General features: G+C 43.3%; 1 protein-coding gene across 1 annotated transcript in view; it reads left to right on the top strand.

Moving 5' to 3' along the window:
* The first annotated feature begins 5,845 nt into the window (after window positions 1-5,845).
* The window catches only part of LOC114203807 (cytochrome P450 3A12-like), a 32,693-nt gene continuing 19,626 nt past the window's right edge, over window positions 5,846-18,912 (top strand). The window contains exons 1-4 of the mRNA XM_088016701.1: window positions 5,846-5,916; window positions 9,733-9,826; window positions 11,719-11,771; window positions 14,791-14,890. Of these exons, the coding sequence (XP_087872827.1) occupies window positions 5,846-5,916; window positions 9,733-9,826; window positions 11,719-11,771; window positions 14,791-14,890 (318 nt within the window). The remainder of the gene's footprint in view (window positions 5,917-9,732; window positions 9,827-11,718; window positions 11,772-14,790; window positions 14,891-18,912) is intronic.

The following is an 18,912-nucleotide window of genomic DNA, read 5'->3' as shown; positions in this document are numbered from 1 at the left end:
CTCTGCCTCTTGGACACGAATGCTTGTTTCCTTCCCCAGATTCGTGTAGTTCTCAGCTATGATTTGCTCCAATGTACCTTCCAGTCCTCTCTCTCTCTCTCCACCCCCTTAGGGATCCCAGTAATTCTGACACTGGAATGTTTCATGGCATCTTTCATCTCTCTTCGTCTGATCTCATGGGCTTTTAGCTGTTTATCCCAGGCCTCCTCAACTTCCTTCTTTTCTCACATCTTATCTTCTAGCTCACTAATTCATTCTTCGGCCTCATTTACCCTGGCTGTCAGGGTATCCAGTTTAGACTGCATCTCATTCATAGCAGAAGTCAGCTGAGTGCAGAGCTTGACCCAGGGCTCAATCCTATGACCCTGAGATCATGATTGAGCTGAAACCAAGAGTCAGACACGCAACTGACGTGCCACCCAGGTGCCCGCAAGAGGCCTTTCTGCAGTGATGCAAATGTTCTGTATCTGTGTTGTGCAATGTGGTTGCCTCCAGCCACATGAGACTATTGCACACTTGAAATGTGGCTGGTGTGGCTGAGGAATTGCATTTCTAATTTTATCTATTTTTAATAGATGTGTATTTAAATATAACTTGCCACATGTGTGTCCAGGGGCTGTCTATTGGACAGTGCAGTGTATTGGCTTTTCACTCTGGAGACTGTTGTTCTTTAGTCCTGGGAAATTTTTTTGTATTTTTTCTCTCAGTTTTAATTTTTTGTTTGTTTGTTTCTTTTTTTTTTTTTGAGAGAGAGAGCACACATGCGAGTGGTGGGGGAGGGCCAGAGGGAGGGAGAGAGAGAATCCCAAGCAGGGTCCATGCCCAGTGTGGAGCCTGATGCAGGGCTCAATCTCAAAACCCTGAGATCATGACCTGAGCCAAAATCACGTGTGACAGTTAACCAACCAAGTCACCCAGGCACCCCATGTGTCTCATTTTTTTCTATTCTTTCTTTGGAGACCCTGTTGGTCAAATGATGGACCTCCTGGAATTATTCTCTAGTTTTCTCCTTCCCATTGTTTGTTGTAGCAAATTACCAATATATATTGATATATATATATATATATATTTAGAGAGAGAGAGAGAGAGAGAGAGAGAGAGAGAGGTTGTAAATGGTCAGAGACTTCATGTCTCTATTTATTTATTTATTGGTTTATTTATTTAGTTTTTTTAATTATGTTTAGTTAGCCAGCATACAGTACATCATAAGTTTTTGATGTAGTGTTCAGTGATTGATTAGTTGCATATAACACCCACTGCTCATCATAACACATGCCGTCCTTAATACCCATCACCCGGTTATCCCATTCCCCATCCGCCTCCCTTCTGTAACCTTCATTTTTTTTCCTGCAGTCCAGAGTCTCTCATGGTTTGTCTTCCTCTCTGATTTCTTCCCATTCAGTTTTCCCTCCCTTCCCCTGTGGTCCTCCATGCTATTGCTAATGTTCCACATATGAATGAAACCAAATGATAAATGTATTTCTCTGCTTCACTTATTTCACTTAGCATAATCACCTCTAGTTCCATCCACATCAAAGGAAATGACGGGTATTCGTCCTTTCTGATGGCCGAGTAATATTCCATTGTATATATGGACCACATTTTCTGTATCCATTCATCTGTTGAAGGTCATCTTGGTTTCTTTCACAGTTTGGCTATTGTGGACACTGCTGCTATGAACATTGGGGTGCATGTGCCCCTTCTTTTCAGTACGTCTGTATCTTTGGGGTAAAGTTCTAGTAGTGGAATTTCTGTGCTGTACGGTAGCTCTATTTTTAACATCTTGAGGAACCTCCATATGTTTTCCAGAGTGGCTGTACCAACTTGCATTCCCAGCAAAAGTGTAAGAGGGTTTTTTCTTTAAAATTTTGATATTTTATCCCTTATTGTTTTAATATTGACTTTTAAAAGTATTATATTCAAATAAAGTATATCGTTTATATGATTACTGAGATTTTGGCAATTTTGCCCTCAAGTGAAATGCTTCACTCTCCTTTCTTATCGCGGCTCTGCCTAGAAATCCTAACTGAATTTTATAAAAACACTGTATTGGTAAAGAGAGAATGAGCTCTCCTTACTCCTGTGGTTGGTTCTTTTGGGTTTTAGCAATTATTGACCCACAAGGTACTCTACTTGGGGAACCGTTTAGAGACAAACTCTGCCCACTAGGTGGAGGAGGACAAGTGGATTCTCATCCTATGGGTGGTTTAAGTCCTAGGGGAGTGGGAAGAAGTGAGGTGTCATGGTCCTGCTCCCTGCCATTTACACAGCTGGACAGACATGGCAGGCTCCAATTAGAATCCATGATGAAGTCTCTGATCATGTACAACCTTAGTGGCTCCTCATAGAGCAGGAGGGAGAAAGAGCCATTTAAGCATAATAAGTAAGAAGAAAAAAAGCAGGCATTCCACATCCAGCAAACTCCAAACCTTTACCTATGTTTGAACTAAGGCTTGAACTTATGTCTCCTCCTCTTGCTAAAAGAAACTACATTGCATCATTTGGGGTTACTCTATAACTCTTGTCCTCTCTCAGCCGCCAGTTGAACTCTTTATGACTTCATATTGAGCGAACCTTTCTAAAGGGCTTGTGAGGGTCAGGTATCTAGCTGGGCAAAGTCACCAGATATACCAAAACCATTACTTTAGAGTAGATTTTTTAAAAAGATTTTATTTGAGAGAGAGAGAGAGAGCACAAGTGGGATGAGGGCAGAGGGAGAAGCAGACTCCCTGCTGAGCAGAGAGCCTGATGCAGGGCTCCATCCCGGGACTCAATCCCGGGATTCTGGAATCATGACCTGAGCCAAAGGCAGAGGCTTAGCCGACTGAGCCACCCAAGCGCCCCTATAGCAGGTCTTGATTTATAGCTCCATGCTTGTGTGGTTATTTGTTTAGTGTGTCTCATCCCTTTAGAGTGTCAGGTTCATAACATAAGGATTTTGACTTCTTAATATTTAGTGCTTGGCCCATGGACTGAATGCAGCAATATAGAGCCCAACCAATATCGAATGACAATGGGAGAGGGGCCCAACTCTTCCTATGGCAGGAATGTCACTTACCTCCTCACTGCCACACCAACCACAGGGCCCAGCCACCAACACTTAGATACCCCCTGGTTACCCAGAATTAGCAAGATCAAATTTGGCCTTACTGAGAGGAATGGGAGCTTGACAGCTTAGGAACAGACACATAATCTGGCTTTCATTTTTGCACACTTGAGATTGTGACCTGTGCAATTTGAATGTGAGGCACAAATCATTCCAGAACAACACTGGGTCTCCTACTGTGAGCGGTTCTCTTGGCCAGTAGAAAGAAATCAGGCCCAGCTTCTGAGAAGAGAAGAGGCGCCATGTGGGCTCACGATACAAAGGGATGAGACTATTAGACAGCCAGGGCTCCTTGCATCGCTGAGTTTCTGACAACCTGTCCACCTACACTGATATCTGAGCCTCAGGCTTCCCTGAATGGTATTTGAGATTCAGTTTTGACCAATAGCTAGGGAGACTGAGAAAGCAGATAAATCCTTCATTGTTGAGGAGGAAACAGTTACTTTTCCTTGGCTGTGCTATAATTATCTGTTAGTTTCCTCTATCTTCAACCGGAATGATGTGTGGGTCTTAGTTATATTTTTACCCCACATATTTAGAGCAGAGTATGGAAAGTACATGATGAGCATGTTAGTACAGGAAGGAGTAGATGAGAGCCATGGGGTGTTTGGGATGTCCTTCTGGCACACAGTGTCCCCCTTCACACCTTCTGTACAACTCTGAGGATGCGAGTCTCCTCGTGTCAGGTGTTCCTTCTGGGGAAGGATGGGGAGCAAAGCTCAAGCCTCCATTACTTCCCCTTGCAGACAAGGCCATCTGTATTGGTCTGGCGCTAGCTGCATTTTAGTCCCCAGCAATGACTAGCCTGTCGCTGTTAGTGTAGATTCCAACCAGATGGAGCAGACCCTCAGGTGAATAGGGCAGGTGGATGCTCATATTAGACTTAGTTATGAAATCGTCATAGCTGAGCATGCATTTTGGAGAAGGATGAAACCACATTAGTTCCCACAGAGGCCTGATTTCCAAGTAAAATAAGAAAAGCTTTGTGTTTAGGTGAGAGAATAAAATTGTCCAGATTATCAGATGACAGGAGTCTTCCTTGTTTGTGTGTATTCTGTGTACTTCTCTGCTGGGGAACATAGGGAGGCAATCCCATACAACAGTACCCTTACTATCATCTTTTTAAGAAATTTTTTATTGTTATGTTACTCACCATACATTACATCATTAGTTTTTGATGTAGTGTTCCCCCTTACTATCATCTTGACTAGCATCTGTCTTCCCTGCTGAGATGAGGTGGAGTCTTTGTTCTGGAAGACGAACGAAGAAGCTGCTGGGCAGATCGCCATGGAGTTAGGGACAGAATTTTAACCAGTTTGCTGTTGCAGCCTGGGTCTCACTATTTCCCACAGGGACCCTTGTCAGGGAAGGGCAAGCACTGAATGCTGGTGTTGCAGAGCACAGACTTTTCAGTCTCTCTTCATGTTTGCTTATTTACAATTTGTTCTTGTGATCAGTGGCTGTTGGAAACACAAGGCAGTCACTGAGTATCAGTTTCTACATCTGTAAACAGGGATAATAGCATGACCCCGCTGAACGGTCACCAGTGAAGGCACCAAAAGGGGGCAGAAATATTTCAGAATTCCTGGTCTCTCTCTCCTACTTTCCCTGGGGGTAAGGTTTTTCCAGCTTCCTCTGTCTGTCCATTGTTGCTATTCAAGATGGCAGCCACTTCTTTCTTAATTATCTATTTTTAAAAAATTTAAGAGAGAGAGCGCGCGTGCAAGAGTACAGGTAGGTGGAGCGGCAGGCAGAGGAAGAGAGAGAAGCAGACACCCTGCTGAGCAGGGAACCTGACATGGGGCTCAATCCCAGGACCCCAGGACCACGACCTGAGTCAAAGGCAGATGCTTATCCAGCTGAGCCACCCAGGAGCCGCTAATTATCTATTTGCAGGGCTCCATCGTCCCATGGATTCCATAGGTATGCCATATAATCCAGTTTCTCAGGCCATGCGGGCACAATTTCACCGATACCAACTCAACTCCACCAACCTTTCTGGATGCCCCCTGAGCATATAGTGCTTTGTGGGGGACTAGGCTCCTAATGTTGATGAGTACACAGACGGCGCCCTTGAGAAGCTCTCTATCTAAGGCTAATAGGTGTCCAGGGCTGGAGGGTAGAAAGGGTAATCATAGAACTGGGGCTGGGGGGACAGAAGTTTCCCAGAGGATGAAGTGGTTATATGTGTTCAAGGAGATTGGTGAGGGAAGACTCTACCAGAGGGGATTCTGTCGGAGCTGGGTTTGAACGATGAGTAGGATCCTTGTAGGGGGCACAGGGACATTTTTAGGCAGAGGAAACTACATGGGTGAAGATGTGTAGATCTACACGTTCTTGTTTGAAGAGTTTCAAGTATTTAGGGGTGCAGGGAGCCACGCTGACAAGGATGGGTTAGAGATTTAAGGAGAGTGACTTTAATGAGTTTCGCTAACCTTTGAGATTACTGATAACACTGAGTTATTTATTGATTTCCCACAGAGTAGGAACTCATTGGAGGTCAAACTGGGAGTCTGCAGGATGCCTTGCCAGCACGCATGACTGGGGGGGCACCTGCGGGTGGAGCTCGGGGGGGCCCTGCTACTGGCTGTAGCTCTAGCCCCGCCCCTTTTTCGGTAGAGACATTCCAGCGTCACTGAATCACCACTGGTGGGAACGGAAGCTCCGCACACACAGGCCAGCAAAGACTAGCAACCCTGCTGAACGAAAGGAAAGAGAATTCATAGAGGAAAAGTGGCCATGGACCTGATCCCAAGCTTTTCCATGGAAACCTGGCTTCTCCTGGCTACCGGCCTCGTGTTCCTCTATCTGTGAGTAACTGTCCAGGCTCATTGCCTCTGGAACCCTGGACTTGGGTTGCTAATCAGCATCTACCCCGTTTTCCTCGCCTGTTTTGAGGATCAGAAAAGTTAACAAAGGGGAAGCTGCTCAAGTGTTGGGTGCTTCAAACATGCTAAGAACACATAAAGCGTTATTACTGACCTCATCAGATCTGCTGATCTGCTGAAGCCCCCACACCCCAACTCCAATTTCTGTAGCTAGGAGCTAGAGTGACATTATTTGCTCCTAGGGATGATCTTCTGATTGACTACCAGTTGGGACCTGGACTAACCCAGCAGAATTCAGCAGAGGCAGAGTAAAATCAACAGGCCCCGGTGCTCTGGGGTCCTCACCGCCTTCCAAGCTGTGGGGGATTCTGGAGGCAGAGGGAGTGCCTTGGGTCTTTGTCTCATTATCTTCACCTTCTCCTCTCTGTCCACTGCAAGAGATGTGTAGAAGGACTGCGCCTGTGTCACTCAGGTGGCTCCTACTCCCCTCTCTCCACCACCAGGCATCATGGACGCAGGGCACCTGGTGCACCCAGACTTCCAGGGGGGCTGCAGATGCCTCGCCTTCCTCTCCTGACTGGCCTCTTCCCTCTTTTCTGCCCTTCTCCTGGCCATTACCACCCTGCCCCCCATAATATACAGAACACTTTACCCCTAAATGAGCATCTTTAGAGCTGAGGAGACTTGGCAGATTTCTTAAAATTGTATTCATGTCACCTTTTCTTTCCAGTCTCTAGGAAGGTTAGCATCAGTATAGACATTTTTTTTAAGTTTTTTTTTTTTTTTAAGATTTTGTTTATTTATTTGACACAGAGAGACACAGCGAGAGAGAGAGAACACAAGCAGGGGGAGTGGGAGGGGGAGAAGCAGGCTTTTCGTGCAGCAGGGAGTCTGATGCGGGGCTCGATCCCAGGACCCTGGGATCATGACCTAAGCCGAAGGCAGACGCCTAACGACCGAGCCACCCAGGCGCCCCAGTATGGAGATTTCTTTACCCATGATATGAAATCTTCCAGCAGCCACAAAGACAGAGCCCTGAAAGCCAATTTGGATTTTAAATGTGTTTTTGCCTGTATGTTACAGTACAATAGGAAGACTCAACCTGTCTAGCAGAGGAATTCTTGTCAGTGGTGGGATTTCTGGTATCACGGAACAGGTTGGGAAAGACTTAGTTTCACAATGTGGGTAGGGAAGGACCCTCCATGTCACATTTAACCTCTGTTTCAATTTCACTTTCTTGAAGTGTAGGAAATCATGAGGACAGGAGCATAAACATGGAGACCTCATTTTCATTTTCTGAGAAAAAGGTTAGGAATGCCAAGTATCATGCAACACGTTTTCTGTGTGATGACATTTAAGATGAATTGATATGGTTTAATTTCATTCTATTTAATAATAGGTCTTCTACTGAGATAAGACTATTTCCAGCATGTTCTTTCTGAACGATACAACAGGGCTGTTGGTTCAGCTTTTGTGACTATAAAGGTACATAGATGACCTCAGCCTTCTAGAGTGATGTTGGCAATGTGAATTTGGTGTACCCACACACACTTTTATGTCACAGATTGTCTATTTTTTCAATACATGGGCCCCGCAGATTATTTTAACCTCTCAGCACAGGTGAGTAGTGGGACTGTGAGCCAGTACTGATGTGAGAGGCATCCAGGTAGGACTTGGGGATGGAGTGGGAGAATAGTCCTCCCTCAGAGCAGACCTCTGAGAGCTACTCCTTGATCCTTTTCCTAGAGAAGGTTGTCATGGGACTGCAGGGTTAGCATCTCATCTGCTAGAATCCAGGGGACAGGGCCACCCTATAAGCCACACCGTGTGTAGTCTGTCTTGCAGTGGGGCTGTCACTGGATATTGTCACCACCAGGCAAACAACCCTGTAGACTTAGAAAACACTGGTGTAGCCAGGTGTCATTACGTGTAGACAGTGCCTTCTGTATGCCAGTGCAATGTAAAGGCAAGAAAAATGAGTGGCTTTATTTTAACCCCTTCATTTGTACCAAGTGCAACATGACTCTACCAAGAGGAGGGAAGCTGGAAAGAATCAGAAAAATTCACCCAGCCCACCCTCTGCCTTCTTATGGAGCCATGTGAGTTTAGACACTAGACCAGATCTTTCCTTGGGTCACATCACTCAGTTGCTTGGCCCCACTTGGGAGTTCATGGAGCATGTCGAATGTTCAGAAAGAGGAATTGATATGTTGTGCTGGTGATAGCAAGGAAAGAATGGAGGTGGGACTAGGCCACCCCCGCTTCTGGCAGTAGGTACTCCTGCATCCACTGTTCTGGAAAAAGGATCCAAACACCCAGCTGGGCCAGGCTGAGGTGCCTCTGCTGGTGCCTCAAACCCAGGTCCTTTTATGCAATTTTGGGGGATTATTTGATTACATAATATACAATTTGCTGGATTTGTACAGAATATCTGGAACCTGTACTATCTTAAAGGCTCACCTCCAGAGAAGAGGAGATAAGGTCTTAATCCCAATCTTGGAATATTTTATCATTACTCATTTTATGTTGCATAACATGTATTCTGCTGTTGACTGGAGGTATCTGGACTTTGGAAGGCCCCCTATCAGTTAGCTGAAAACACCTTCAGGGTTTGTTGAGCCGTTTCTACCTAGCATCTGTTCCCGCCATACTTTCCTAAATTGCCTCTATGGGGTTAGCCTTGTAGGCCTAGCAAGTTCATGGGTAAAATGGTTTCTGGCAGCTTCCTCCTTCAGCCTGTCTTCTTCCTCCACTCTGCGATCTGTCAGCAACACCTAAGTGGAAGGCTTGCAAGGATCCAGAACCCCAGTTGTGGGATTCCGCACATGACCCATGAAAGATGATTGTAGACAAGCCTGCCATAGGGAGCACCATCTGTAATGGATTTCTGAGACAGTTGTTGCACAGAGTTGGTAAACTAACTGCTTTGTGAGTGACCATCTTGAAAAAAAAAAAAAGAGTGTACCTGGCAGTGTGCTGAGCAGGTGAGTATCATAGCTTGAGGGACCAGATGCCATGAGGGGAAGAATGGTCTGGAAATGGATTGTTTCCTTACGGATTCTTTTATATGGTATTGTTTAGGGCACATATGGGTCAGCCCCCCTTCTCTGCAGCTCAGGAGAACCAGAGTACCTGACAACAGAGACTTGGGTGGAGCTGAAAGCATCTCACTTTTCAGTGAGGCAAGTGGAGCCTTGGACACAGTTTTCATTGTACAGAAATGAGAACACTGTTGTTGCTCAAGGTGTCTCAACGAGCATAGATTTCAGAAGGACCAGATCTCACACCGAGATAGGTCCTACAAGGAAGGAAAACCACAAAAGTCTCTGAGCAAACTGCAGCACATTTTCATGGTAGGCTCTCACAAGCCCTCTATTACTGAGTGGATATACTTAAGCAAAATCTCATCATTGGAGCAGAAATTTTTTCTCTTTCTCCCTAGAGAAAGTTACGGAAGAGTCATTTACTAAATGGCATGAGTGGATTTCCTGGAAGAGATCAGCATGACCCTTTTAGGAGCACTCGTGCGGAAACACTTATCAAGTCGTCACTTTAGGATTGGGACCGTGAAGATTTCGGTTGCCCTTAGCTAGTCATCATTACGTTTTGTGGGTCTCACAGTGGAGGTGGGGAAGGAGATGATGAAGGAATGTAATTATTGTCGTTGGAATTGCTCTTATTATTTCTGGCCTACATGTTACCTCCCTCCCTTCCCTGTCCCAGTTCTGTGTCAGTGACTGCCAGCCTCAGCACTTATTCCACCATCCCTGTGACCTGGCTTTCTCTTTCACTTTATAGATATGGGACCTCCACACATGGACTTTTTAAGAAGCTGGGAATTCCTGGGCCAACACCTTGGCCTTTTGTGGGAACTGCTCTGGCCTACTGTAAGGTTAGTATTGCCTGAGCTCCCTCTTTTGCTTCTTATGATTGTCAATCCCAGCTTCGTTTCATTGTAAATATGCTCATCCTGAGGAAGAAGTGCTTAGGAAGCTCAGACTTCCCAGAAGTGGTGTCACAGGCCCCACCCAGCACATGGCCAGTTCTACCCCGGGGCTCTAGTGTCTGCTGTCAGGAGCCTCATGGTTTGCCTCAGTGGGCAGCCCCAGCTCTCTGGCTGCTTCAACCCAGGACTTGATGTTCTAGCTTGTGAGCATCGAGAAGAGGCTTTTGTTTCTGGCAGGTGCAGATTCACAGGAAGGCACCATTGTATTTGGTATTAGGAGAAGAGCATCAAGGGGGTCCACGCTAGTGGTCCATTAAGCTGTGTATGCGAGAGTCAGGCTTTTCTGTTCATAGTACAAGCTCTGGGTAGCCTTTTGTTTTGCTGGATAGCTCTGGAACTTCAGTTTATTGGGCTTTCCAAATTCACCTTTAGGGAATTTGCACATACTTGAATTCTCTCAAAAATTGCCAACCCCCTGCCTTTATTTCCAAGCTCTAACTCACCCTTTGCTAATGGTGACATCTCTTGGGTTTTGAGAGGTTGGCCCAGAGCTCTCTGCTTTACTTCCCTACCTTCATTGTAGGCACCTTCTGGGTGAGTTGAGCAGGGAGGGAGGTTTGCTGAGGGGAGATGGTGCTTTCTATTGACCTCAGGTTTTAATCTTTGATCAAGTTGTGTTTATATGTATATTGTTCTTCACATAAGGTACAACTGCCCATGCAAAATCACTAGAAAAGAGATGCTTTGACAAACATTTTTAAGAAGTTAATGTGCTGAGTGGAATGTATTAGCAGACACACAGACTGATGTGTGGCTCATCCAGCTCTGATGGCTTGTCTGAGGCCCCCTGGGCCAGAAGGTTAGGAGCTCACATCAGAAGGCCAGCAGGCAGAGTCTCACGTGCAGGCTGCTCTCTGCTGTGGAGTCCCTTTCCCCCAGACCTGAGGCTTGTTTCTCAGATCGCACTTCTCCCTGCTGAGACTCTCGGTGCCCAGTTACCACCTGAGAACTTCCCGGACTTTTTCTCTCCAGAAAAGCAATAATTTCCTTTCCTCTTTTCCCGGATCAACTCCTTAGTACCGGCACCCCAAGATCCACATTTCTGGGACCCTGTTCTGCACAGTTAGTACATCAAAGTCACAGCTAAAACTTAGGGACAGGAAGTTTTGTTGTTCTTTTCTTAAGTGAAAACTCATATCAAGTATTTTAATTTGTTCTGCCCTTTGTGGAGTGGTGGCATGGTCCCTTCTTCCTGTGTTTGCTGGATGACTGGAAGGCGAGTCCACCTTGTCATTCCTTCACTCATCTCTCACTTACTCACTCAACAAACATGTCTTAGACTTCTGTAAATCTGCTAGACTAAAAGAGGTCACTGGTGTCTTAATTTCCTAAATCCCCTGGAATTCTAGTAGGCCTCCTGAGATCAATGAACAGGATGCTGACTGGGGGTTCAGAGGGCGCAGGCCACACTGACTTTCCCTTAGCTCCAGTTTTCCCAAGGGCCCTGAGGTAATAATTCAGAGGACTCTGAGATTTAGAGACAACACAGGCACAAGCCAAACAGGCCAGAATTTCAGAGGTTCTGTAGTCCTCACAGACAGGGTAAGTTGTTCAGTATCTGCAATACTTGGAGAGGATTCAAGAGGGACTTGAATTTCTCCATTTCAATATCCTCTTGTTTTCTCTCCTTTCCAGTAAGACACCTGTGCATAAGAGCTTCCCTCTGAGTGCCAGTGAGATAGTAAGCTGCATTTCATGTGATCTGAGTCCTTCTCGTCCCTGTAGGAGATGGGGCTCAGGAGATTTAGATTAGTAATATGTTTTGTTTCTTCTTGCAGGGTTTTTCTGGTTTTGATGAGAAATGTTTTAGAAAGTATGGAAGATTTTGGGGGTGAGTGTTCTGGAAACTTCCACTGGATAGACTTATTATGATGAAGCCCCTGTGGTGTGAACAGTCTCAGCCAAGAGCCCCTTGGGATGAAGCCTGCTATAGTAAAGCTTCTGGAACCTCTGCCTCCTGGGATCACATGTGTCACTAGGTGTGCAGGTCTAAGTGTGAATCAGGCCTGGAGACGTATAGTGTGGTGCTGGGCTGCTCACAGCAGGGAGCAGGTACCTCTCCGTACCTCTTTCTTTTCTCGGGTCATGTCTTCAGAAACCATCGTCTCTGAATGGCATTGGGCATAAACCACATGATGGCATAGAAAGAACCCAGATGTCTGGATCACCACTGGTTCAGCTCCACTGCCCCTTCCCACATTCCGTACTGCTCAGCTGTGGATGGAGCCAGTCTTCCATGGTGGGCCCCAGTTCTGTCCTTAGTACATGGTTCTCATGCTTGGCTGTGGGTAAGAATCACCTGGGAGAGCTTGTTCAAAATGCAGATTCTTGGTTTCCATCCCCCGGAATGCTGAATGTGGAGCATATGGGGTGGGTCCCAAGAATCTGAATTTAACTGGTAGTGGAAGCAATATTAGGGCTGTGTGAGATCATGAATATAAAGGGTTAGTGCAGAGGATTATAGGGGAGGGGAGGGCAAACTGAATGGGAAGAAATCAGAGATGGAGCCCAACCATGAGACTCTTGACTCCGGGAAACAAACTGGGGGTTGTGGAAAGGGAGGTGGGTGGGGGGATGGGGTAACTGGATGATGGGCATTAAGGAGGGCACGTGATGTGATGAGTACTGGGTGTTATATGCAACTAATGAATCATTGAACACTACATCAAAAACTAACGATGTACTATATGTTGGCTAATTGAATTTAAAGAAAAAAAAGCTAAGGTAAAAGACATCCTTAAGAAAAGGGTTACCCTAAAGCACTGTCCCTTGTCCACCCACATGTTTTTGAAGAAACATGATGGGACAAGGGGAATCCTCCAATAAATACAATCAGGCTGCTGGGAGAGCAGACAGCCCTAAGTGCTACCTCAGTAATTTCCATCACCGCTTCAACACTGAGTATACTTGACCCCCACTAAAACCTTCTGAGTTTTAGAATACTTTTTGGAGATGGGTAGTATTTAGTGTGGTGGTCCCATCCATTTTTTGATGTGATCATTAAACCATTTAAAATTCCCCTATGACATCAAAGGAAGAATAAGGTCATTAGCCATCAGGGAATTCAAATCAAAACCACACTGAGATACCACCTCACACCAGTTAGAATGGCAAAGATGGACAAGGCAAGAAACAACAAACTTTGGAGAGGTTGTGGAGAAAGGGAAACCCTCTCACACTGTTGGTTGGGATGTAAGTTGGTACAGCCACTTTGGAAAACAGTGTGGAGGTTCCTCCAAAAATTAAAAATAGAGCTACCCTATGACCCGGCAATTGCACTACTGGGTATTTACCCCAAAGACACAGATGTAGTGGAAAGAAGGGCCATATGCACCCCCATGTTCATAGCAGCAATGTCCACAAAAGCCAAAGTGTGGAAAGAGCCGAGATGCCCTTCAACAGACGAATGGATAAAGAAGATGTGGGCCATATATACAATGGAATATTACTCAGCCATCAGAAAGGATGAATACCCAACTTTTGCATCAACATGGATGGGACTGAGGAGATGATGCTAAGTGAAATAAGTCAAGCAGAGAAAGTCACTTATCATATGGTTCCACTTATTTGTGGAACGTAAGGAACAGCATGGAGGACATTAGGAGAAAGAAGGGAAAAATGAAAGGGGGAAATCGGAGGGAGAGATGAACCATGAAAGACTATGGACTCCAGGAAACAAACTGAGGGTTTTAGAGGGGATGGGGGTGGGGGGATGGGTTAGCCGGGTGACGGGTATTTAGGAGGGCACATATTGCATGGAGCACTGGGTGTTGTACGCAAACAGTGAATCATGGAGCACTACATCAAAACCTAATGATGTACTGTATGGTGACTAACATAACATAATAAAAAAAAGAAAAAAAAGAAAGAATAGGGGACTTGTGGAAAATCTTTCATTTTTTTCTAGTAAATGCAAATGATGCATAGTGGAAACAAAATAAATTTTATTTATTTATGGTCTAATTAAGCTTAAAGTAAACCTCTTGCTGGGGACAGATTCCCATTAAAGGCCACAGGGGCAGTCAAGTCAGGCTGGAGAGGGATGGATCACATATAAAGAGTCAGCTTTGTGTGAGACATGGGCAAAAGTGGGCTTGCCACGTTGCTTAGGGATGTCACATGAAGCCCAAGGAGCTCACACCTGGGACCCACATAAAGAATAAATATAAGTAATAAAAAGGAAATACCTCTAGAATGAGTTATATGTATTTTTCTGTCTTTCTTTTTTTCTCTTTTCTTTTGTTTCAAAATTTTCTGACTTAATGCTATCAAGGACCTCTCTCGATATTAAAAATAATATTTCCTTTCACATGTAACTGGGAAGCAATTTTATTAAATAAAGAAATAATTCATAATTTTGCCATCACTTTTTGAGTATTCCAAGTCTTTTCATTTGCAGACACATGTTACATATATGTGATCAGTGTATGCACAATTTTCATCTAATATTCTCTCCTATGCCTTTCATGTGTTTGATATATCTTCAAAATTATAATTTTTAGTGACTGGGTAGACAGACTCTCCATTATTTTTTTTGTTCCTAGATAATTTACTTGCCTCAGTTATTTACCACCCTAACTTCCTTTTTGTTAATATAGATGAATTATTTGAACTGTATGCCCTACTTCTAAAATATTTGAAGCATTTTAAACATACAAAAAATTACGGAGAATGGTCCAAGAAATACCCATGTACACACCTAGACTTAAGAGATGTTCTAATGTTTTTTCTAACCATGATCTCAGAGAATAGATTAGGTACCATCCGGATAAAAGTCTAGACTTCCAGGCGTGGCTGCAACTGCAGAAACTGTCATATTAAGTGCAATCAGGTCTCTTTTCCCCACACAGGTTTTATGATGGGCGACAGCCTGTGTTGGCTATCATGGATCCGGACATGATCAAAACGGTACTCGTGAAAGAATGTTACTCTGTCTTCACAAACCGGCGGGTAGGCATGGATTTATTTTACGTTTACGTAGTTACTTATAAAACTTTTATTTGGAAATAAGAATAGATTCACAGGAAGTTGTCACAGAAGGTCCCATGTCATGTAACCTTCAAGCCGTTTCCTCTAAGGCTATATCTTGCTCAACTACAGTACAGTGTCCAAGCCGAGTTTGACATTGGTTCTAGTCACAGAACTTAAACAGATTTGAGCAGTTTTATATGCACTCGTGTGCGTGTGCCTGTGTGTGTGTGTGTGTGTTGTTCTCTGAACATTTATCTTACATGTAGATTTGTGTATCCGCCACCCCAATGACGTTACAAGGTTGTTCCATCACCAAAGAGTCTCCCTCTTACTACTCTTTTATAGGCACAGTGTGTAGCTTGTCTCTTCATTATCTCAGGGTTTTCAGCAGAGCACACAATTTTGGGTTTTTCTTTTTAATTTTGACAAGGCCAGTGTATCCTTTTATCCATTTATGGGTTGTGACTTCGGCATCAAGTTTGAAAAATCTTCACCTAGCCCTAAGGCCCTAGGATTTTCTCCAAGTATTTACTTTTTTTGTTTTACCTTTAACTATATAGTTTTATGTTTTATATTTATAATGTAAATCCTATATGGTTTTATGTTTCGCATTTAAGTCTGTGATCCATTTTGTGTCAATTTTTAGTGTTAACTGTGAGGTGTGAAGTGTAGGTCAAAGATCCTTGTTTTTGGCCTATGGATGTCTAATTGCTCCAGCACCCTTTGTGAAAAGGCTATACTTCCTCCATTGAATTGCTTTTGTAGCAGTATCAAAATTGAGTTGGCTTATATGTGTGATGTCTATTTCTCATTCTCTGTTCCGTTCATTGATCTCTGTATCTCTCCCTCCACCAATGCCAGGCTCTCTTGATTACTGTGGCCATATAGTAAGTCTCAGCATCATGAGCAGTGATTCCTCCCATTTTTTGATGTTGTTGTTGTTGTTGAAATTGTTTTAGGTATTCTAGCTCCTTTGCCTTTCCATACAAATTAAGAATTAGCTTATCTATGTTTATGTAATATTTGCTGGGCTTTTGTAATACATGACTTAAACCTATCCATCAATATGTGGAAAATCTGTATCTTTCCTAAGTCAGGTCTTTCAATCTATGAATGCAATGTGTGTTTATTTAGGTTTTCTTTGATTCTTTTCACCAACATTTAGTTCTCAGCACAGGAAGGCCATATATGTTTTGTTAAATATACATTTAAAGTATTTCACTTTCTTTGTGTGATTATAATTGTTACTGTGTTTTTACTGTGCTTTGACATATTCTTGTTATTATATAGAAACAGGGTTGATTTTTCTGTTGATCTTGTTTCCTACAACCTAGCTTAGCTCGTTTATTAGAATCAGAGGTGTTCTTTTTTATATTCCTTAAGATTTTCTACATTAACAATTATGTCACCTGAACTAGAAATAGGGACACTCTTATTTTTATTTTTCCAATCTTATGTCTTTATTTCTTTGTTTTGTCTTATTCCATTAGCTATGATTTCTAGTAAGATGTTAAATAAGAGTGGTGAGGGTACAAATTTAGTCTTGTTCCTGATCTTAAGGGCAAGCATTCAGTCTTTTACCATTTAAATATATATATATATCTATTTATAGTGAACACTGTATATATTTAACTGTGATGTTTTGATTTGTGTATACATTGTGAAGTGATTATGACAAATGAATTAACATATCTGTCACCACCCAGAGTTTCTTTGTGTATGTGTGTATTTTTTTTTAGATATTTATTTATTTATTTGACAGAGAGAGCAAGAGAGGGAACACAAGCAGGGGGAGTGGGAGAGGGAGAAGCAGGCTCCCTGCTGAGCAGGGAGCCCGATGCAGGGCTTGATTCTAGGACCCTGGGATCATGACCTGAGCCAAACTCAGAGCTTAATGACTGAGCCACCCAGGCAGCCCGATGTGTGTGTGTATTAAAACATGTAAAATCTACTTTTAAATTTCAAATATATAGTACATTATTAATAATTATAATCACCAGATGCACCTGGGTGGCTCAGTCGTTAAGCGTCTGCCTTCAGCTCAGGTCATGATCCCAGGGTCCTGGGATCGAGCCCCGCATCGGGCTCCCTGCTCGGCGGGAAGCCTGCTTCTCCCTCTCCCACTCCCCCTGCTTGTGTTCCCTCTCTCGCTGTGTCTCTCTCTGTCAAATAAATAAATAAAATCTTTAAAAAAATAATTATACTCACCATGCAGTATATTCAGTCTCCAGAACTTTTTCATCTCATTCCCCAAATTTTGTACCATTTGATTTCTATCTGCCATTTGCCTCTAATAACTACCATTCTAGGATTTGTTACTGAGCTTGACTTTATTTTTCTAGATTCCACTTATAATTGAGATCGTGCAAATCCTGTCCTTCTGTGTCTGGTTTCGTCCCTTTAGAGTGTTGTCCATGTTGTCCAGGTTCATCCATGCTTAAAATGGCAAGATTTCCTTCCTTTTTAAGGCTTAGTAATATTCATTTTCTCTATCCTTTCATCTTTCCCTTTACATATGAAGTAATTATTGATAAGAATTTCCTTTTGTCATTTTCTTAGTCCAGGTGTTTCATAGGTCAACTTTTCCTCCTTCTCATCTTTCTTTGTGATTTCATGGGTTGGTTTTTTGTTTTTTGTTTTTTACAATGATATGCTTTGATTTTTTTTCTCTTTATCTTTTCTGTATCTACTCTATGTTTTTGCTTTGCAGTTACCAGGAGGCTTACATAACATATCTCCTAGATATAGCAGTCTGCTTTAAGCTGATAAGAACTTAACTTTGTTTACATCCAAACTCAATGCTTTTATTCCTTCTCCACCAATTTTATGTTTTTGATGTCACAATTTACATATTTCTATATTGTATATTTAACAAATTATTTTAGCTGTAGTTTTTAAAATTATTTGTGTTTTAAGCTTTCACTAGACTTATAAGTAATTTGTACATCAGCAGTTTGCAATATCACTGTGTCTGAATTTATACATTTATACTTACCAGTGAGATTTATACTTTCATGTGATTTCATGTTCCTAGTAAGTGCCCTTTTTGTTTTTCAGCTTGAAGGACCCCCTTTAGTATTTCTTGTAAGGCAGGCTTAGTGGTAATGAATTCTGTCTGCTTTTGTTTGTCTGGAAACGTCTTTATTTCCCTCTCATTTCTGAAAGCCTTGTTTTTCTCGGTAAGGTATTCTTAGTTGATATTTTTTTCAGCACTTCAAATAAATCACTGGGGCACCTGGGTGGCTCGGTGGTTGGGCATCTGCTTTCAGCTCGGGTCATGATCCCAGGGTCCTGGGATGAGCCCCACATCAGGCTCCCTGCTCGGCGGGAAACCTGCTTCTCCCTCTCCCACTCCCTGTGCTTGTGTTTCCTCTCTCACTGTGTCTCTCTCTGCCAAATAAATAAATAAATAAAATCTTTAAAAGAAATAAATCACCCACTGTCTTCTGCCTTTCACCATTTCTGCTGAGGAATCCACTGACAGCCCACGATGTTCCCTTGTATGTGATGAGCTCCTTTTCTCTTGTTGCTTTCAAGATGTTTTTCTTTGGGTTTAATTTTTGAGTTTTATTATAATGTCTCTTGGAGAAGTCTTTTTGGATTCAGTGTTATTGGGGACTTTAAGCTTCATGTCCCAAGATTTCCATACATTTCCCTAGGTTTGAGAAGTTTTCAGCCATTGTTTCTTTCAGTAAACATTCTGTCCACTTCTCTCCTCACCTACTGGGACTCCCATAATATGAATATTGTTTCAGTTGTTGGTGTCCTATAAGTCCTGTAGGTTTTCTTCCCAATTCTTTTCATTTTTGTACCTCACTCTGACTGGATAAATTAAAATAATCAGGAGGGCATGATTGGTTCAGGCAGTTGGGGGCCACAACTTCAGCCACTGCATGATCCTTGGCAGCAAGAGCAGTGGAGGGTTCTTTGTGGCTGCAGTGGCTGTTGGGGTCTTCAGCAGCACCACCAGATCCAATGCCAGGAGGCTGGGGAAGGAGAAT

The sequence above is a fragment of the Eumetopias jubatus genome, unplaced genomic scaffold, assembly GCF_037043125.1.
Source record: "Eumetopias jubatus isolate StellerSeaLion01/CBP00866 unplaced genomic scaffold, mEumJub1_p1.0 scaffold_12, whole genome shotgun sequence".
In the NCBI taxonomy this organism is placed as follows: Eukaryota; Metazoa; Chordata; class Mammalia; order Carnivora; family Otariidae; genus Eumetopias; species Eumetopias jubatus.
This window is presented reverse-complemented; position numbering and strand designations above follow the sequence as displayed.